This window comes from Cynocephalus volans, chromosome 9 (assembly GCF_027409185.1).
Source record: "Cynocephalus volans isolate mCynVol1 chromosome 9, mCynVol1.pri, whole genome shotgun sequence".
Classification (NCBI taxonomy): domain Eukaryota; kingdom Metazoa; phylum Chordata; class Mammalia; order Dermoptera; family Cynocephalidae; genus Cynocephalus; species Cynocephalus volans.
Genome location: NC_084468.1, coordinates 148055470 through 148078003, shown reverse-complemented (window position 1 = coordinate 148078003; position 22534 = coordinate 148055470). Strand labels below are relative to the sequence as shown.

Here is a 22534-nt window from a genome sequence, read left to right as displayed (position 1 = left end):
CGTTCTTTTCGAAATACAAATCTGATCATGTCAATCCCTGCTTAAAACTCTCCAATGGCTTCCTCCCTAGGCAACTCCTGATAAAGACCAAAATGTTAGGTCCTATGTATGCTGGCCCTCACCTACCCACTTAGCTTCCTCTCTTGTTGTGATCCCACAGCCTTCCGTGCCCCAGTGATGCCTTCAGTTCCTCCAGTGAGGCCAGCTCCTTCCCACCGCAAGACTTGGGCACCCCCATTCCCTGTCCGTGGAACACTGTTCTCTAATCTCCCCACTCCCATCCTGACTTAATACTCTTAGCTCTATTTTCTTTCAGATCTCAGCATAATTATTCCTATCTTCTCAGGAAAGCCTTTACTAACCACTGTTCTCCACCTTCACAGCACCAGGCAGCCAGCCCTCCTTTGCAGCACTTACTGCCATTACCATTTACATTAAATTATTTTTGTGATTCTTTGATTAATGCCTACTTCCTGCAGTCAATGAAAAGTCCCAGGAGGGTGGCAACCATATCTGTTTTTGCTCACCACTGTATCTACAGTACCTAGCAGATAAATATTTATTGAATCATTCATTTATTAAAGAAGAAACAAACAAATGATGGACCTAAAGGGTGGGCTTTTAGGAAGACCTAGCATAGAGAGATTATGGGAAAGTTTAAGCCACTCCCTTCTTAGCCAAGCTCTTAGCATTTCAGGTAGATCTAGAGTACTTTCACAAAGGGGATGGCAGGAAAAAATAAATCTTTCACAAAGTGCTAAGAAAATAAAACCAAGACTGTGAATACGTATTTTAATGTCACTCTTTTCACTGCAGTGGCTCTTAACATATTTGAGAATTACCTTAGCAATGGGCAGGTCACTACTTTCCAAAACTACCACCACTGCCACTACCAGCACCAGAGCTACATTCTTCTCTGTCTAAAAGTTTCTTTCCATTTTCATTGTGCTGGTCTAGGGCTTCTAACTTAACTGTCACAATGAAAATGGAAAGAAACTTTTAAAGTTAGAAGCCCTAGACCAGCACACTGTCCAAGAGAAATATAAAGCAAGTCACAATTGTTTAGTAATCACAGTAAAAAGGTAAAAAGAAACAAGTGAAATTAATTTCAATAATAGATTCTATTTCATCCAAAACATCCAATACATTACCATTTCCACATATAATCAATATTTTTTTAATTACTAATAAAATATTTTACTTTTTTTTGCACTTAAGTCTTAGAAATTCACATATATTTTCTACATTCAGAATATCTCAATTCAGACCAACCACACATGGCTAGTAGCTACTATACTCGACAGAGAAGCCATGCACCATCCACACTTCCTCATAAATTATTTTCTCTCTTCCTTCCTTTAAAAAGCTCACAGAAAAAGCTTTTAATGTTTTCTCTATAAAACAAAGCAACAATTTGGGGGTGGAGGGTATATTCACTACAAACAACGAAAATAAAGGGAAGAGACGAATGGTTACATGTACATTAATGTAATGGTACCTTCTTAACTCGTTCATGACTTTAAAAGCTTTCTTCATATGCCAAGGATTCACTGTCACTGGGCAGTGTTTTTCAGTATTATCATCTTTTGAATCGAAAGGCTTCTGATGACCCTGCTTTGTGCATCTGTACATAAAAAAAAAGGAAAAAAAAACAGAAAAAGATCTTATTAAAGATAATTTAGTTCCGGCTTATCAAGCTACAAGAGACACAATGAAATGAATGCCTCCCTCCCCTACTCGTTTAGAGGAAGTCTCACTGACAGGCTACCCCAATGTAAGATTAAGACACAATTCAGAACACTTTTGGATGGTCACTATGATTTCAACAAAAAAGTGGATAATTACCTCCCTAGTGTCAAAGTTCTGTCAAAGATAAACACAAAAAATTCAGTAAAAGTGGGTTAGCAGTTATCACCAAGTAAAAATGCTGAGAAATGATCTCCTCTGTTGGAAATTAACTTGCTTTTACAATATGCTATGGTCATACATTATTTACAAACCAAGCCAAGAGCAGAGTCATATTTTACACAAACTTCAGAAATTTAGGATCTGATTTAAATTTTGCTCTCTATCTGCAAGGATATCTTCAACCCCATATACTTTTGACCTACATTAACAAGAGATTAATCATGTTAGCTAATATTTATTGGGTATTTACCACATGGCAGTCATCATGCTAACTAGTTTACTTTCATTTTTGGTTAATCCTCACAACTCTGTGAGCTAATTACTATTATTATCCCCATTTAACAGATGAAGAGATTGAGGCAAAAAATAATATGGGTAACTTGGTAAATGGTAGAGCTGGGTAAGAATGCAGTCATGTGACTCCATCTCATTCTTTTTGCTAATGTTCAATACCATTTCCTATTTTAAACAAGGGACACTTCATTTCATATTTAAATTTACAATTTTTAAGAATTCACAGCTATATTAGTATTGCTATATGAATTATTATTCTTTCAAAACTTGGATTAATCATTGATTAATTCATTCAGCAAATATTTTTTAGTGCCAACCATGTACCAAGCACTATTCTTGAGTAAAATTAATGAATAAAACAAAGATCCCTGTCCTCACAGAGCTTGGAGTCTAGTGGGCAGAAGAGGAAAGACAATAAACATGGTAAAGCTGTTGGCATGTTAAAAATGGAAAGTGCTGTGAAAAGAGAAAAAGTAGGACAGGATAAAGAGAGTAAGAAGTATGGAGTGATGGTGCTGGAAGGGTGTAATGTGCAGGATTGAATAGAATGATCGTGGAAGGCCTAACGGAGAACTGCGATTTGAACAGAAGAATAGGAGGTGAGAGAATGTCCAGATGGAAGGAATAGCTAGAGCAAAGGGCAGTTTGTGCCTGGTATGTACCAGAACTGTGAGACCACTGTGGCTGGAGCAAAGGGCTGGGGCTGAGGACAAGAGGGAAGGTCAGATCATGGGGGGCCTTGGAGGACACTGTAAGGACTTTGGCTTCAACCTTGAGTGAAATGGGGAGGCACTACAGAGAAGTGATACAACCCAACTCATGTTTCCAAAGGATCACTCCGGCTGCTGATTACTAATAGCCTACATGGGTCAAAGAAGAAAAGGGGGAAACTATTTAGGAGGGTATCACAGTACTGCAGTAAGAGATGATAGTGGCTCAGAGCAGGGTTGTGGCAGTGGAGGTGATGAGAAGTGGCTGGGTTCTGAATGTTTGGAAGGTGTAGCCAACAAGATTTGCTGACAGAATGGATGCGGCATGTGAAAGAAAGTCAAAATGACTCCAAGTTTTTTTGGCCTGAACAAATAGAAGGATTGAGTTTCCATTAATTGACACTGGGAATGCTGCAGACCAGTTTGAGGTCGGAAGATGAAGAGCTCAGTTTTCATACATGTTGGTTTTAAGATACCAGACATCCAAATGAAGCCATCAAATCATCAGATAAACATTGGAGTCTAGAGTTGGAAAGAAAAATCTAGCTGGAGCTAGAAATTTGGGAGTCATTGGTTGCATGGACAGTGTACTAGATTGAATTATGTCCCCCCCAAAAAAAACTCACTGAAGCTTGATTTGTGTCCCCCAAGTTTTATGTATTAGAAACTTGGAGCCCACTGTGACAGTGTTGAGAGGGTGGGAAATATTATGGTAACTGAAAGGTAGAGCCTTGAAGAGGTGATTAGATTGTAGGACCATGCTATAGTAAATGGATTAAAAATAGTGGTCAGAGGCGTGATTCTAAGAGCTTTAAAAGGAGAGAGAGGAGTATTTCTCTCTCTTGCTCTCTCTGCTTCCACCATCTTGCACTGTAAGACCCCTGGGTCACTGTCACCATCACCAGATAGACTTTAGACTTCCCAGCCTCAGAAACTGTAAGCAAATAAATTTTGCTTTCTTAGAAATCACCCAGTTCCAAGTATCTTGTTATAAGCAACAGAAACGGACTAATACAGATGGTATATGAAACCATGATATTGGGGCACTGAACATTAAGGTAACCTCTAAAATGAACCATAAAAGTTTGCTCCCCTACACCCCAGAATCAGCACTAGTTGAGGCACCTGATACTTTGAGTGCTTACCTACTAGAAGCAGACATCAGTTCTACCTCCTCCTCACTTGAGAGTTTTTAAAGGGGCCTAACAAATGAATTAGCACAAGAAACTGCCTCCAGAGGGAAAGTCCACAGCTGGAGTGGAGAATGAGGAGGTGTGCTCTATTCCCTATGGCCTCTTGGGGGAAAGCGGGGCAAGGGCAGAGGTACAAGTGTACAGAGGTCTAAGAAAGGGAAAGCACTGATAAGCCTACAAGCCAAAAGGTGAAAGAACATTCACATACGAAGGAGAGAAATGAGGAAATAATTTATAAGGCAAATATTTTGATTCTCATCATTGAACAACAACAAAAAAAAAGTAGGAAACTGAGAAAGGGGAAATTGTGTAGATATATACAACCTATGCAAACCTTCTGACCACGTAACAATGAATGTCCACATGTATAATAAGATAATAATATTTATCTGTATCTGTGTCTAGTTGAATGATTTAGAGGTTGTAATAGAGGAAAAATATTATACTGAGGATCAGCAAAACGATCATAGAAGAATTTTCAATGCTCTGAGTAGAAGCGAAAGCAACTTTGCCCTAGAAAGAATACAGTTATTTAAGAGTCAAGAGTGTTTACGTTTGCTTAAGAAATTAGGAATTAAAACTCCCTGCACTAGAGATTTAACTTTAAGGTAGCTGCTATACAACAGTCAATGCCCATACTGGTGCTCTCTTAAAGCCAATTTCAGCTCCCACTTTTTCTGATGTATTACAAAAACTCTACAAAGAAAAGACTTTATTCAAAGTCTTAAAGGAATAAATAAGAAATAACACTGAATTTTTGTATGTGTTCTCTGTACTGAGAGCCACTTACAAATACAGCACCCCTGCTGCACAGGTCTATTTTCAACACTAATGCCCTTTCCATAATTTCCCATTTCCTATGTGGCTTTGTGTTAAATGGCCTCTCATGCAGAAGCAGAAATGAGTAACAGAAAATGATGCATAATCTCTAAAACTACAGATGAAAAAATGTATTTACACTAGGAACAAGCAGCTAAGTGGGAAGTAAAGGTTTACCCTTTAAAGTTATGCCACAGAAGTTCAGAGTTACACCTTCTGCACTTCCCCTCTAAAGCAAAGAGCTAGCCTTTTCCAGAAAAGCTTCTCATTCTGAGAAGTGTCTTCTTTAAAATATCTGAAGGAGATACTTTTCCAAATTTCTTTCATCTACAAGTTTTCCCCAGCTCTACTCTATACAATTAATGTTGCAATTAACCAATAGCCTATTATTATCAAAACACTCAAATACTTGGGGTTTCCAAGGGACTGGATTCCAGTGTACTGCTATGTTTTTTTGTTTTGTTTTGTTTTTACTGCTACGTTTTATAATAGATAATTCTAAAGCCTTCCTTCAGTGACTGACTTCTACAAACTCCCAGCTGTGGACAAGGTTGGCTTCTCAGACGAGGTGACTTTCTAACTCTACAAAGAGCACACTGCTGGCGATATAACTGAATTCTCAGGAAGAAATAAAATAAAGATTCTAACAGGGCTGTCTCCCTCAGTCAAGATTTCATAAATAGGCGAAGGTTTAAATCTATTGCAACAATTTTGTGGACACCTTAAAAATGAGGTATAATTTCTTTAGATATTTATTATTTGCTTTGGAACAGTGATTTTCAATGCAGGAGAACAGAAAAATCAGAATAACCTAAGCAATTTTTTCAAACTACACAAAACCACCCCTCATCACATGAAGAGTCAGGCAAGCCCTTTTTAGGACTAGGTATATGAGAATGATGGCATCTCCTGGGGTATGGGTAAAAGGCAGCTTTGCATGATTTAAAAAAAAAAAAAAAAAAAAAAAGGGCCGAGCCCGTGGCGCACTCGGTAGAGTGCTGCGCTGGGAGTGCGGCGACGCTCTCGCCGCGGGTTCGGATCCTATATAAGAATGACCGGTGCACTCACTGGCTGAGTGCCGGTCACAAAAAAACGACAAACAAAAAAAAATAAAAAAATAAAAAAATAAAAAAAATAAAAAAAAAAAAAAAAGCCAGGTGATATAATATGTCCCACCACCCACTTACCTCCCACCCCAGCACAATCATCCCAAATTGAGAACAAGCACTTTAAGAAATATGGGTTGTTTATGCTTTTAGGTTTTTCTGATGCAAACGGTGCTACAATTCATGTGAATGATGCAGCTGCAAAATTTAACTGGGGACCAAAGACATTTTCACAATCAGGATATATAAATACCTGGCCCCTGGGTGGCCACCATCTCAGCTCTCCCCTCTGCCTGTTCACCTCAAACGCTGCAAGACTCCCCTGTTGGCAATGAGTCACCCACCATTACTCACAAATTTCTGCAAAGTTCACATCAGCAGCTGTTGTTTTCAAAGTCACCATCCATGCTGTATTCCTTTGAAGTTTGTCCATTACTTTATAATATTTCTTCTATTTTCTCATCTGTCTTCCCAGCTAAACTTGCATTCAGAAGCTGGTATCTTATTAACCTTGCTCCCATACACAAGTCCAGGACATCAGAAGTAGAGGTTCAATCATAACTAATATTTTAACTATTTGCTAGGTCACTCTACAGTTACAAAATACTTTCACATCCTTCACCTCAACCAAATAACCACCCTATTATTTAGAGGCTATGAAAGTAGAGGGCTTTCTCCATTGGAAACACATTTTGGTTTGTGGTAGGGCTGTGGTTTCAGTTTTTGCAATTAGGTAAAGGCAAAAAGAGACAGGCTCTGCAAATATTCTTCAAGTGTTTGGAATTTAAACTTTTATTAGGTATGGAACCAGGAGACTAACTGTAATCTACAAACGTATGGTCATATTACCAAATAAATATAGCTTTTTAAAAAATGTTAACTTCTGTCCTATTGATATGGAAGAACTTGGATTATATCCTCAGTATGTAGACTCTTAGAATTAAATATGAAGCATGTAGTGAGATAAAAACTTCCTATCCTGCATCAAGTCACAGAACACCTTACAGACAATATCATAATAATACCACGGAGTACATCAGTTGTAATACATATATCGTTATATTTCTGATTTCCCAGAGCTGGAAAAAAAAACATAGAAAAACTTGAAATGCTCAATTTTACTAAAATATGTTAACAGTTAAAAACCAAAGCCCTGCTCCTACTGAAGAACAGAGGGAGGTATTACATATTTTCTCCCCCAGGACTTGGTTATGTAGCTTTATGTTAAGTGTGTGGGGAAGCACTGGCAGGAGGAGGTGGTTGGGATGTCTGAGGCGGAGAGGTTGACGGAAGATGAAGTATAATTGCTCTCTGATAGTAGAACAATAGAGCTGTAAAAAGCTTTGCTTCAGTTCAACTCAGCTCTCTCTCCCTCTCTCCCTCCCACCTACATGACAAACAGAGCACAATCAGGCACTTTTTGTCCCTGACAGTGACTATTACCAGGAAAGGGATCAGGGTAAAAGCATGTCTTATGCAAGATCAATCTTTTAAAGAATATTTTATAAACAATTAACAAAGCACTGTCTGAGTAGGATGTTTATGAGGTGCTAAAATAGGGAAAAGGAGATTGATGATCTATTTCGAACATTTCCATGTCTTTTACCACTTTTCCCTGGTATTACCATCACTCGATTGGTAAGAGAGGGCAGCAATATGACTTGGAAATTCAGTTGACTGGGCTACATTTTCTAGCACTTAAATGAAAAGGCACTAGAACAGGACCAGAACCAGGCGGAAGACCTGAATTGTCCTGCCTATGCCAAACACTAACCAAGTGACCTTGGATTAGTCACTCAGCCTGTCTGGGCTTCAGATTGTTTACTTATAAAATTTATTCCACAAATGTAATATGAGAGTCAAAGATAATAACACCTCACCTACTTATCTGAGGGAGCTTTAAAAGCACTAATGTAATGTAAATATAAAGTTTAGAAGAAAAATATTGAGGTCAGGAGCTAAGCTGAATATGGATACACTTTTATAAATTTTATAAAATTTATTTTTGTAACATTCAATTCAAAGTATTGGCAATACTCAAAATGACCTCAGCTGTTAATAAATCAAGTATGTAAGAGTGCTGCCTAGATGCCCACTACATGCCTTGTACTAAACAGGGTGAGGGATATAAGGGAGGCTGAACCGGGATCCTTCTCCAGTTATGATCTAACTGGAAAGGCATATCCAAAACCACCAAGGAATGGCACAAGTCAGTATACAGGAGCAAGATTACAGGGCTGCCAATTATAAATACTATAGCAATGCAACAATGAGCTGGAATAAGTTGGAGTAATAGAAAAGACTATGTAGAGGAGAAAGGGCTCCAACTGGGCCTTGGAGGAACTCCAAGTCGTTTTAACTGGAGATAGGAGAATAGAAGCATAGGAAAAGGCTGGAGAATCCTGGCTTGTGATAACGCAGAGTTTATCCTAGGAGGTTAAAACACATAATGATCATGGACATATGAGATATGGTCAAAATAATGGAGAGCTGTGACTACCTGACTGAGTATCTAGTTTTGATAAGTCATTTCACATGACTCTTAGCATGTTGGAGAGTTAAAACAGTAGGTAGACTGAACGTGAAGAGAGAATACATAGTGTTCAATAGGAGACCACTGGAAAAATTCAGGAATCAAGTGATGAAATCCCTTCATCAGAATAGCAGCAGTCAGAATGGACACTTGAAACCAAGACTCTACAGTGTCTGGGGACTGATAAGATGTGGAGGATGAAGAAAGAAAGAGAAATCAAAGACTATTCCAATGTTTTGGGTTTGAGGGATCAGAAGAATGGTTATCCCATTGAAAAACTGCAGAAGATATAAAGTGAAGTCAATTTGATAACAAAGATTGTGAACTCAGTTTCAGACACTGAAATTTGAAAGTTGAATTTGAGGTATGAGCTAAGAGTAGATACTCTGTTATAAGCTCAAAATTCCAGACTGAAGCACAGATTGAAAGCCCAGACTTAAGATACAGAAGAAGCCATAATTTAAAGAGTAATAGTTGATTAAAAAAACAAGAACTGGCCAAGGCCTACTTCTGTGAGGAACAGCTACTGCCCACAAACAGTAATAAAAGAGAAGCCATGCAAGACAGAAAAAAAGGTGATCAACAGGGAGAGATTACAGTCCCAGTTTTTCTAATACTCGATAAGCTTGGGAAAGTAACTTAACCTCTATTGCCTCAGCTGAAAAAATAGTAATAAGAGACCTACATATAAAGTTGTTGACAAGATTAAGTGATATAAAGTAATAAAGTATGTAAACCTGGTAACCTAAAAACTAGAAGAGAAAACCAAGAAAAAGTGTAGTCACAGAAAGCAAGGGTTTGTTTTTCAAGAAAGGATCAGCAAAAGGAACTAGTCAAAGGAATATTTTAGCAAACACCAATAGTCCAAATGTAAAAATATACAGGGTACATAACACACAGAAAGTATACTGACCCTCTCACCCACCACAGCAATTATCTCAGGAGGGAAAGAATGCAAAATGCACCTGCACTTGCTACTCCCTCTACCTGGAATGCTACTGCCTTCTTCTGGACTCTGCTCAAATATCACCCCACCAAAGGCATCCTGACCCTAACTGAACTAGCACTCTCTGCCCCTCATTATTCTCTACCCTCTTATCCTGCTGTATTCTTCTTTATAGTACTTACCACTACCAATATTATGTTATCCGTCTGTTTACTATTAGTTTCAACCATATGGAAAAAAACTTTGTTCTGTTGTCTGAGATATCCTGTAAACTTGGCCATAGCAGGCACTCAATAAATATGAATAAAAAACCCAAAATACTTCATCATTAACAGTAAATATATTTGGAATGTGGTAGAATACTATAGAAAAGGAACTGAAAGACTGTTTGCCTTCTCTGTCACCTTCAAAGAATCTTCCGCCTGATCTTAAGGAGTTCAATGGTTTTCATAAATACTCCTAGCGCAGATCCATTAACAGCCCCATGAGTAAATTTACAGTCACCTTCAAAAAAAAGTGCACTTACTTCAATGGTTATTCACTGTTTATTGAAATGCCTACTACGTGTATTACAAAATGTGAATCAGAAAGAGGTTTGGGGCTTTGGAGAGAGGCAAAGGAAGGAGGTTCCTAGCATCAGAAATTTTTAAGACTACTACATAAATGCTACCTAGTTCCAGAATCCACTTCTCAAGTTCCAAAATGAACCTCAAAGTTGTCCCTATATGTAACACTTCCTTCAACACATATTGATCCATACGTCTTCCTTTACCATTACCCATACCATCTTTTTCTATCACTGGGGAGATTTGCCTATGATATGAGAGATGCCCAATTTGCATTCAGGACTAGTTAAACAAAATCAAAAATACATTCCAATGCACTGTAAAAGACAAACAGATGAATACTGGGCTAATCCGTGGCAAGGTTCCAAATTCATAACAACTGAATTTTAGAACTAGAAAGAACATTAAAGGTCATCTGGTTCAGTCGATTACAAATGTCAGGCTTCAATGAACTTTTTACTGGTCTGTGACAAAAGGAGGACAATGTAACAAGTTCTCATAAAGCTAAATGTATTCAATTTAAGGACTATCTTTTAGTCAGAGATTATGTCTCTTTATATTTGAGGAGGGAAATTAAAATGTTTTTCTTTCACAAAAAGATGGTGATGGTTGATAATTATTGTTTTATCAATAATTCTTTTAGTCGGTAAAAAAAAAAACTTAGCAATTCTATGTTGGGCTTCATTTTTTTTTTTTTATAATTTTACACATCAGTGAACTCCAAAAATCTGAGAACCTCTGCTCTAATCCAACCAATCTTCTGCCTAAATCCCTCAGAACATGGGCAACAAGTTGTTTGCCCACTTATGCTTGAACACCTCTGAGGACAAATCTCCAGTGATGTGGAATCATCAGCTAAAAAAAGATATGGCTGTATCTGAGGCACGTTTGCTTACTTTTGTGAAAGAAAAGCAGAAAAGCAAGGCCTGTAGAGAGTAAGCCGACTCATGAAAGAGGAGCCAGTAAGAAAACAAAAGCCAAAAAAAACTATTCAGTTAGGAAAGGTCAAAGGGATGCATTCAGTCCTATACCTCAGTCTTTTTTCAACTTAATAATTATGAAAAATACTTCATGCAAATAAAAGCTAGAATGTGTAAAACATTCCTGAGGTCAAGGCTGATCAGTTTACATTTCCTTTTGCACATCTTAGTTTACCACCTGAAATTCCTTTACTAATTTACGTCTAATTCTTGGTTGCACACCTTTTCAGGTGTGATCAGAAGCAAATGCCACATGGCCTTAATATCATCCAGACTGCAAAATGCAGCAGAATCTAAATGCCACATATTTGTGCGGATGAAAAAAAACAATAAGCAGAAATATAAAGTCCAGTGACAATCAATATTAGAGGCAAAAAGGATAAGGAAAATTTGAAGGCAAGGAGTGGGAAAAGCACCACAGATCAAAACCTAATTTCAAGAAGTCCATCCAAAAGGTAATAGGGATCCTGGGCACAGACACCTGCCATCCCTCCAAGACAATGTGCTAACAGGCCAAAGGGGAGCAAGGTGGGATTTGAGAACAATGTAAACTTGGCCGTTAAAAGAGAAACACAGCAAAAGCACCACACACAGTACCAGGCAGAGACAGGCATTCAAATATTTGCAGATGGAATGAATTAAGAGACACTCACACAAACAGAATCTGAGTTCCTGCTTCCAACCACACCATTCAAGGCACTTGAAGTCCAGGCCAAACATGTTTTTTTGCCTTAAAGCGCAGGCTGAAAATCTAACGTTATGAAAGGCTGAGTCCTCTCAATAACTTCCACTGGCCTCTGTTCTAGCCTAGCTCTAGAAGTGGGGCCCAGTGAAGTCCCTGCTCGAAGACACTGCCTGCATTTCTCAAATATAATACTCATGACCTAGGGTAGAAGAAAGATAATGGAGTAGAGATGAACAGGCCAAGGGGTGGAAAGGAAAAAAAAACTTTATCTGATCTACAAAAACACAAATAATACTATAACAAGCTCTGAAATCAAAGTTAATCCTGGATAAACCAAAATGAAAATAAAACTTATTTGCATTTATAACTAAATGGACAGAAACAATAAAAAAAAAAAGTCTCACCAACTTTAGCCACCCATGATTGAAAGGAGTTTTAATAATTCTTTCATCCATGCTGGCATTCCAGGTTTTCCATTATATCTCAGCCTCTCATTGTTCCAGCACTATTGATGGGGTCTGAATACCAAAGAATTGTACTAGAATCAAAATTATAATTAGCTGACCTGCCCAAGATTTGGTTTATCAATATTTGGGTGCACTTATCTATTTCATTTTTTATTTCAATTTAAATCATTTTCTATGTTTCTACTCTCACCCTCCAGAGCCTGATTTTCCACACACCCTTCTTTTCACCTGCATTCTAAGATTCCCTTGTTTTTTCCTTTAGCTTCCTCTGCTCCAGAAGTAAAAAGAGACGGCAGAGGGCTGATGTAAAGGGAGTAGATTTACTACAGATAACACTACCTACGTGTTATATTTTATATACCATGAGTCGTCTATGTACAGACAGCATATCCTGTCTTAAGTGCTTCTGAGCCTGGACAGACCCTCATGTACTCATGACGTGCTCATGCTGCTGATGCTAACAATCCACCATCATGTTTCCTATGGGTTCAGGAGCCCTCCAGATCACAGAGCCCTCAAAGCCACAGCAATCAAGAAGTGGCTGAGCTCCTGGTTCTTCTATCAGCCTGGTCAATTCAACAGTCTTATCATCTACTCCTTAGATCCTCATGACCTGTCCCACTCAAGCTAAAAATTCTGTAACGCACTTTTAGAAATTGTACTTCCAGAATCCCATTAGCTCTCCTAAAGGACTTAACATCAAAAAAAAAAAAAAAATCATTCTGTCCAAACCAAATATTCATATTTTAGCTGAATTCTGCCAAATAACCACAAGAGGCTGGTGCGGTACCAATGCTATGGAGTGAGGCGAGCCAAACCTAACTAAAAAACGATAAGGCTCCATGAATAAGCTCTCACGAAAGGGTACACCATTCTTCAGAATGAGGTTTGTCTGCGGTTTGAAAACTCGGATCCACTGGGCTCTTGTTCCTCCATAAAGGTTAAACTAAGGAAAACGAATCTAAATTGAAATTTTCAAAACTCCTGGGGATCTACAGTCACTTTTACTAGGACGTTTATAAAAACAAACCAAAAAAAAAAACCACCTTGAACTGAATAATACAATAATATCTCCCACATAATTTTTCAGCTGTATTTCTAGAAAGCAATTTGGTTGCAAGTGATCTGGAATGCACTTCGGCACGAAAGGAAAAGACACCTGTGCCTGGCAGGTCGCTCCACTACTAATCTGCTCAAGGTACCAAAGAAACAGAAGATGCTCTGATTTCTGGATGAAATTTTCTGCAGTGCCAGGTAAAAGAGGTCACATGCCCTGAACGGCCGCGGCTCACTTAGAGTGATGTAAAAGCTCCTCAGATATTAATTTTGTTAGAAATTCACGGAAGCAAGAAAGCTAGGATCAGTTCATTCAGACACCGGGCGTCTGGTACTTTCCAGCTGCCTTTTTTCAACATATCTCCAGCCCTTAGGAAGGGGCGGGCGAGCTGGGCACCGGCAGCCCGCGCACTTCAGGGAGGTTCACACAGGACAGGCATGCACGCTCCAGCCCCATCCCGAATCTTCTATTCGCCTGAGGCTGGGAAGACCCTTCTCTGGAAATCCTGGGCGGCGTTTGAAGTCACTGCCTGGCCAGACTGAGTTTCCGTCGCGTCCGCCTCAGGACTGCGGGCACCGCGCCTCGTCACGCCCCGCATCTCCCACCTCCCGCCGCCCCCAGCGGCTCGGGGCGTCCGTCTCCGAGCAGCGCCCGTGGCCGGCGACACGCGCCGCAGCGGCGCGCTTATCCGCAGCGGCACATCCCGCCCACCCGCCCGCCCGCTCACTCACGCGGGAGGCAGCGGCGGCGTCTCCATGGTGGCTCCTCTCGGGCTTCAGAAGGCAGGCGCCGACCGCCGTCGCCAGCACCATTCCAGCCGCGGACGCCGGCACCGCTCGCCCGCCGAGCCGCGTCCCATCCGCCCCGGAGAGGGCGCCGCGCTCGCCTCACCGCGCGCCACCACCTGCGGCGGCGGCCCCGGCGGCCATGGCCCGCTCGGCCGGGCGCGCTCCGTCTGCTTGCGCGGCTCCCGCGCTCGCCCGAGTGCGGGGCGGCGGCGGCGGCGGCGGCGGCACCGGCGGGCGCGCGGGCTCGGCCACTTCCGGGTTCGGCCCCGGCCGGCGCCGACGCCGTGACGGGACGGCGATGAGGCCTCCCGCGGCGGCCGAGGACCCCTCCCTCGGCGCCTCCTCTTCCTCCTGCTCCTGCCGCTGCTGAGGCGGCGGCGCGGCGGCTGCCGTTGCTTCTGGAGGCGGCCGGGCAGGCGGGCGCGAGCCGGGAGCGGGGCGGGCGTGCCCAGACGCGGGTCCGCGGGCCGGGACGTGGGCGGCAGCCGCCAGGACCCGAGAGCGAGAAACGCGGGGCGGCGACTCTGCAGGAAAACGGTGCCCGAAAGCACAGCGTAATAACGCTCGGGGTGCACTATTGCCCTGCCTCACGGGCGTGTTCACGTTATTCTCTTCTGATTTGAGACTGTGGTCAGGGCGGTGGGAAGGGTTGGCATATCCAGTCACTTCCTTTGCAGATGGTGAAACTGAGGCAAGAGGAAATGAATTTGCCTTTCCAGCGTCCCAAGCAGGAAGCTGCGTCTCCCTCACTATACTGTTCATTGCTCGGACAAGTGCAGTGAGCACCTAGGAGGCAAGGGTTTAGTCCCAGGGACAGGACAGAGAGCAAAACCAAGTCTCAGTGCCTATGGAGCTGTCCAGGTAGACGGGGTAAGAAAAAGAATCAACGATGCCTGCTAAGAAGAAAAATAAATGAGGCTGAGGAGAAGGGATGCTATTTTAGGAGTGGTCAGGGAAGCTCTCTCAAAAGGTATCGGTTAAACAGAGCTGGAATAGCATGACCCTTGAGTAATGCAAGGAACGCCCCGGGCAGAGGGGAGAGCAGTGCAGACACTCCTAAGCAAGATCGTGCCTGCCTTGCCGAGGAACAGGAAGAACAATGTAGCTGGTGGCTCCTTAAGTATCGGGACTGGAAGTAGCAGCAGCTGGGAACTTGTTAGAAATGCGAATTCTTGAGTTTCACTTCGGACCTAATGAATCAAAAACTCTGGCGTGAGGGCCCAGCAGTCTGTGCTTTCAACAAACCCTCTGGATGCTTGTGGGTGCCCGCTAACTTTTGAGACCCTCTAGTGTAGGTGAAGCAGATTGAGGGCAGGAGACAGCGGTAGGAGTGGGTGTCAGGGGGAGTAGTCACAGGTCACACAGGCCTTGTAGACCATGATAAAGGATTTGAATTATACCGAGATGAAAAGCGATTGGAAAATTGTGAGCATCTTGATCTGATCATAAAAAGGATGACTTTGCTGGGATTTGTTTTAAAATAGTCCACCAAGAAAACAGGAGGGGTCAGGCAAATGGAAGAAGATTGGCAAACTGTTAATTTTTGAGACTAAGTGATGGGTGCCTGGGGTTGGTCATTGTGTATGTTTTTAAAGGTTCATTATAAAAAGTCATTTTTTGAAAGATGACTGTTTGCTGTATAGGCAATATACATAGGGAGGCATGAGCACAAGCAAGGAGATTTGGAGCCTAGCTGGCATGAAAAATAAGGATGGCAGGGACGACAGTCAGAGTGATTGAGAGGAGTGGTCAGAAATAAGGTAGGAATTGCTGATAGAGAGATATGAGTATGAGGGAAAAAGTGGAGTCAAAGATGGTCCTAAGGGTTTGGGTCTGAGCTCTGAGAAGAATGGAGATTGGAAAGAAACAAATTGGGGGGCGGGGGTGAGGTGATACTTGTGAAGTCTGATTTGGATATGGTAAGTTTGAGATGATTGTTGAACGTCCATGTGAAGATAGGTGTAGTCAATTAGATATATGTATCTGGGGTGGACATGAATTTGGAGGTTGTCAGCATAGAGGTGGTATGTAGAGTCACAGAACAGGTTGATATCAACCAGATAATGTAGCTAGAGAAAAGAAGAGGACCGAGAAGTGAACACTGGTACACTCGAACATTAAGAAAATAAGATGAGGAGGATTCAGCAAAGGAGATGGAAAAGGAACAACCAGTGAGGTAGGAAGAGATCCAAGGGAGGTATCTTGGTAGCCTAGTGAGGTGTTCCAGAAAAAGGCAAATACCTTAGTGTATCTTAGCATGAACTAACTTCTCTGTATCCTGGTGGCATACACGATGAGTTATTTCTCTAGTATTAGTAATGGTTTTGTTCAGAGACATAATAAAACTACTTTATAAGGCTGTTGTAAGAATTAAATGGAATAATTTATGTAAAGCATATAGCACATATCTGTATAATGGAGGCACTTAATAAATGTTAGTTGCTATTATTATTTCTACACGTATCCGTGACCATTAACTATACTTGACTCAGTAGGAGCTAGGGTTAAGTACTAGAGCCAGGAGATACACACTAACTCAGGTTTCATCAAACTTTAGTCATGACTGAGTGAGCAGGGCTGGATAACCAGCCATTTCGGGAGCTCTCTCAGGTGCTGTGTATACAAGAAGATACTAAAAAATGAAGATGTGTCAATCTGACAAGAAAGCAGATGCTTTAAACCATGGCCCCTTTCACATCCTCCTGCAGGTTGGTTTTGTCTGTCACGATTGTCTGCTTCTCTAGTGGCCAGATTCATCTAGCACGCTAAATGTCAACCTCAATCTTTTTTTTTTTTTTTCACCACCACCCATTTGTAGGTTTCACAAGTGGACCTGGAAAGAGTACTTTTTTACCCACATACAGTTCAACCTTCCTTAGACTTAAATGTCAGCCCACAAGTTCTAGTATCCTAATGTGGCGGCACCAAGTGAATTTGAAAACAGTCTACATTCCTAAACCATATCTCTGCCCCAGATTTCATTCCCTGCAGAGAAGAGGAAGAGCTGAACACACAACTCAGACCCTAAAATCCAGAGAAGGCTAGGACTTAACCAAGTGTCTTATCTAAAAATCTTTAAGCAGTTTGAAAATATTAATTAATCCACACTGAGCCTTTGTTGTTTTCTGAAAAGACAGCAATGGAACCCTTGGCTTTTAGATATAAGCAGACCTACCTAAGATCAGTAGCAATTTACAAGGCCAGAGTTTCCATTTTTATCTTAATGTGGGCCAAGTAGCTTCACAAAACTCATCCTCGGCCAGATGCAGCCTGCACACTTAGCCCTGTCTCACCATTCACAAGAAAAAGTGAGCAAAAATTCTTGACAGGATGAACAGAAGTTCAACACTCCTTTGGGGAAAAAGTAGCATGTCTTCTTCCTTTGTCAGTTTCACCAATCTTCTCAAATAAAGAACACAAAGGGTTAGGAGCAGCCACCCAAGGCCACCAAGGACTTCTTGTTTTCATTTTCCTTGGCGTAAGAACTGACTGAACACGCAGTTCAGTGTTTGACCTCTCTTTGCTCAGGTTATTAGCTCCACCAACATTTTGATTATTCTTTAGATGACCCCTTTACCACCTGGCAGAGGGATGAGATCTCACAAAAGTCCATCCATTTGTTATACTGTTGAAATAGAACAGTTCCTTAGTTGTATTAGTAACCATAAGATAAAGCTAGTGGAAGTGACCAGAAAATATCACTTGTAAAGAAGATGGAAACATGCAGATGAGCAAATCTATGGCAGTAGCTGGTGGCAAAAATTACTTAGACTGAGTTGAAATCAGATGTGGCAATAAAACTAATGACATAAAGTGGCAGGCACAAACACATGTCAAGAATCTGGGAACTGAGAATTGCTCCGGTAAAGAAAATACTTAACTTCACCAAAGAACATAAAACCGTTAAATCCCGTTTATAATTCTTTCCAATGTAAAAAAGGTAAGTATGAAAAGAATCACTTATTCAAAAATAAGTCGCTAAAGAAGATGGAGATCTTCTAAAACGTCTTATTTCTATCCTTTAGTTAGCCTAAAATGCATTACTTAAGTTGCTTTTCTAATTTTAAATTAAGGTTTTTGCTTTTATTCTTTTCTTTTGGAAGCAGTTTAGTGTACATAATATATTATGAAGCATTTCAAAATATTCTTGTGAGACTTTGCTATTTAGCAAATAGATTTGTCAATACATTACGGTATTTATTACAAACTTCATGGTGTCAAATGGGGTAAAGTGAGTCCTCTGCTCCAGACCAATAGGAAAATCTTTCATTGAAGGAGTCCTTTGTTTCTATGGGTCTAGTTTACTATTGAAGATACAGATTTACCTCCAGCACAGCATACCTACCTATTATCCTGTATCTGAGGTTCCTGGAGAAATGAAGACAAATTGTTTGCTGCAAAGTTTAATTGACAATCTGGTGGAATTGGTACAGGAAGTATCCAAAAATAGGTTTCACACTAATGTATATCAGGTAAGCAGTTTCTTTTTTTTTCTTTTTTTCTTTTTTTTTGTGACCGGCCACACGTCACTCCACCGGCCATCCTTATATGGGATCCGAATCCGCGGCGGGAGCACTGCTGCGCTCCCAGCGCCGCACTCTCCCGAGTGCGCCACAGGGTCGGCCCAGGTAAGCAGTTTCTTTGTGCTTTTTTAAGAAAGGAAATTTACTTAATCCATTTTTTACCTGTGTATACCTATATGGTATCTATTTATATAATCTGGTGATGTAATACCTCATTATAGAATTATCTAGGACTAAACATCTTTCTACATAGTCAGCAATGCTGAGGGGAAGAAAAGCAAGTAAAAATTACTGATAAATTATGCAAAGCATTATTAGCCTGTTGTCATTCATCTCAAATTATGCATATGCACACACACAAAAACTTCTACCCACAGCTTCTGTTTGTCCTTCACAGCTGCTAATAGCATGAATCCTAAGCAAAATTGTGAAATAAGTTTGTTTTGGCATTCTCATTCTCCCCATTCTGTTCTCTCTTTTCCTGTTAGTATCAATATATCTCTCACCTCCTACCCTCACCATCTACAGGTTTCCAATGTCTTCTCTCCATCTCTAATCAAACTTAGAAATGATCTGATATCATTTAAGAAAATGATTAGTGAATTGCATTTCAACATAAATAGCTAGACGTGTGTAACTTCATATTGATATTATTTAAGTCACAGCTTCATACACTGTATTAGTCCATTTTTTGTCATTTATAACAAAATACCTGAAACTAGGTAATTTGTAAGAAAATAAAATTTATTTCTTATAGTTTTGCAGGCTAGGAAGCCCAAAGTCCACAGGGCAAATCTGATTAGGGTCTTCTTCTTGGTGGGGACTTTGTTACTGAGTCCTGTGGCAACACAGGGTATCACATGGTGAGATTGACAAGAGCATTTTCATATGTTCTCCTTATAAAGTCACCAGTCCACAACTGTGATAACCCATTACTCCATGAATGGATTAATTCGTTCATGAGAGCATAGTCCCCACGATCCAATTACCTCCTAAAGACCCCACCTTTCAAATACTGGGATCGAACCGTCTTAACACTTTTGCAGTGTGGATCAAGTTTCAACGAGTTTTGGGGGGGACAGTCAATCCACTGCATACCCTATCCCCTATTCTCCTTCCTCCTAAAATGCATTCCAATGCCTTCTATATTATTTTAATCACAAAAATCGTTGATGACAAATTGTGATGTTGAAGTGTGTCTTTTTCATTAATAGAGGTATTGCTGTATAACAGCATGAAAATGATGCTTTGCGTTGATAAAGGACAATGCTGAATATAAGAGATGAAAAATATTCTTCGTGAACTCCAGAGCTTTTGAGACCAAACTTCCAGAAGTTTGTATTACTTGTTCAAATTGTTCACATGGTAATATGAAAAGACATCTTGAATTTCCACATAAATCCTAAAATTTGAGCTCAGCCCAAGTCTTGGAATTATTTTTGTGATTAAGGATCCTTTGCCAAGAAATCCTTTCTAGTTCTTAATCTGGTACTAGTCAGCTTCTGGACACAGAGAAGCATTTTTAATGCAGGATATAAGTGGTTAGTCAATTCCTGAGGCATCCATATTTCTTCATTTTCCTTGTTAAGATCTTGGTAATAATCCAACCCAAGAAATAGAATTGAATCCAGGCTGCATATGCATGAGGACTATTCTTCATTGAACTAAAAATGAACCTGAGCTGCCATTTTGAAGTCTTTGTTCAAAGCCAACTAAAATTAAATCATGAGAAAAATATTCCTAGTCATATTTCTCTGAGGCAAACTGATGATTCAAGCCAATCTAAATTGTATTATACTTAGATATATCAACTTTTTTCTATGCCAAATAGGGAAAATACTGACAAACCTATTTTAAATTGCAACTACCACCCCCCCCACACAAACTCCTTACACTCCCTAAACTCCTTTTCTGATTTATATTTCCCCAAAGCACTTATCAACAATTTAAGAAACTATAGATTTTATGTACTTATTTGTTTCATTTATTGTGTGTCCTCCGCTTTGGATTATAAACTCCATGAAGGCATGGATTTTAGTCAGTTTGGTCACTGCCATATCCCCAGGACCTTCCAAAGTACCTGGCAAATATTATGTATTCAAATGCTGTTTAATGAATGAACTGGCACCAACCAAAACATTTACCCCCAGGAACATATATTCTAACTCAAATTCGTGCAATGAGCTTTTTAATAGATATATACTACATCCATATATTACTTTTTCTTTTTTTTTTTTTACTTTTGGAAGCATATAAATAATGCTCCTCAGAAATAGGGAAGGCACAAAGAACCTTTCTTTTATTTCAGTCAATCAGCCAGCATTTATTGAATACCTTCTTTGATGAATACAGGATGATAGGTGAGTCAGAGAGGGTGGGGTGTAGGAATAATATAAAATTTAAGGCAAGGAGCCTGCCTTTAGGAAATTTGTAATCAACTTCAGACACAAAAATAAACTCGACATATTAAATAAAACTAATTAAACAAAAACACCAGACAAAAGAGTCTTCACAAATAAGACAAATGCTGACTCGAGCACTTAAGAATGACAAAGGTACATAGTGGGAAAAGAGAATATGTTCAGTGGACAGTAAAGGGGGATTTTAGACAAATGATTCAAAGAATGGTATATTAAAAAATAAAGCTGAGATGTTAATGTTAAGCTCAAATTCCAGGGATCCTTGAATGGAATTTAGGCTTTACATAAAGGAAGTAGACAATTATTGGAGGAGTCTGTCTGTGTGTGTGTCCAGGTAGCAGAATAAACAAACTCTACTGCAAGACTTTTAATCTGGCATTGGTGTACAAAGTTAATGACAGATGGGAGAGACTGGAAGCAAGAAGATTAGTTGGGAAATTATTATAATAGTTCATATATGAGATGACAAAAGCTTGAAGTAGAGCAGTGTAGTATAAATGAAAACAAAAGTCCAAATGGCAAAGGTGGAGTAACCATGACTCAATGACTAATTTTATATTGGGGAGGGAGAAGATGAAGTATCCAAATATCCCAACATTCTGAGCCTGAAAGTATTGATCAAAAATAAAAAGTCACATGAGATAGATAATGACATATGTGGTTTTAAGGCTGCAAAGTTGGCAGTAATAGTTAGATATCCCAGCAAAATATCCAGCAGGAAGTTGTAGATAAGCCAGGACAAGGACACCTGGTACAAAGATAGAATCACTCTCATGAAGTTACTGACCCCTGAAGAAACTGGTAATGCAACTTTCTGTGTTGAGTTACTTTGTTACTAGATAAAAACCCTCCTGCTTGTTCTCCACATTCTGCTCTTCACAGGTGGGCATCCCAGTGTTGCTTTCTGGATTGTTAATGTTTAAAATCTGGCAAATAATACATTATTACATTCTTATAGTAAATATTTGAATATACTACAAGAATATTCAAACCATAAAGTGAAAGTTCCCATTGACTTCTCCCCCAATCTCCTCACCAGAGTTAACACCAGTTAAAATGTTTTATGTGTGTTCTTTCAAACATTTTTCTATGTATGCTTTTTTCTATGCATATAGATGTGGTATATATAGAAATCGATGGGTTTGTATTTGTTTGTTTTATGTAAGTGGAGTCATGCTGTATGGTACCTTCAGCCCATTAGCAGCTGCTAAGGAAACCTTGCTGCCAATTTGCTGTAGCTGTGGGGAACCCAGGCAGGGACAGCTCAGCTGTCAGTTGCCAATACATCCAGGATTTAAACTGATGCAAATTTCAGGGAAGATTTTGAACATCAGAAGATTGACTAACACATTAGGTTAAATAGGACACTGCCAGGTAGATACTCCATTGTGTCTTAGTGCCACGGACAGCTTCTCCCTCCCCTCTCACCAAAACACACCCACTCTTTTGGAAATCTTACATTGCCAGAAATCCTTTGAGTTTCTAGATTCTCCATTTCTGCTTTTTCATGTCCTTTGCTCCAGTCAGTATTTTTTCTCT

At 40.1% G+C, this 22534-nt stretch overlaps 1 protein-coding gene across 1 annotated transcript in view; it reads right to left on the bottom strand.

Moving 5' to 3' along the window:
* Positions 1-14130, bottom strand: part of KLHL2 (kelch like family member 2) — a 102187-nt gene extending 88057 nt beyond the window's left edge. Inside the window, exons 1-2 of the mRNA XM_063108183.1 lie at positions 13996-14130; positions 1499-1624 (exon numbers count right to left, since the gene is read on the bottom strand). Coding sequence (XP_062964253.1) covers positions 1499-1624; positions 13996-14021 — 152 coding nt within the window. The 5' untranslated portion in view covers positions 14022-14130. The remainder of the gene's footprint in view (positions 1-1498; positions 1625-13995) is intronic.
* Between the last annotated feature and the right edge of the window lie 8404 nt (positions 14131-22534).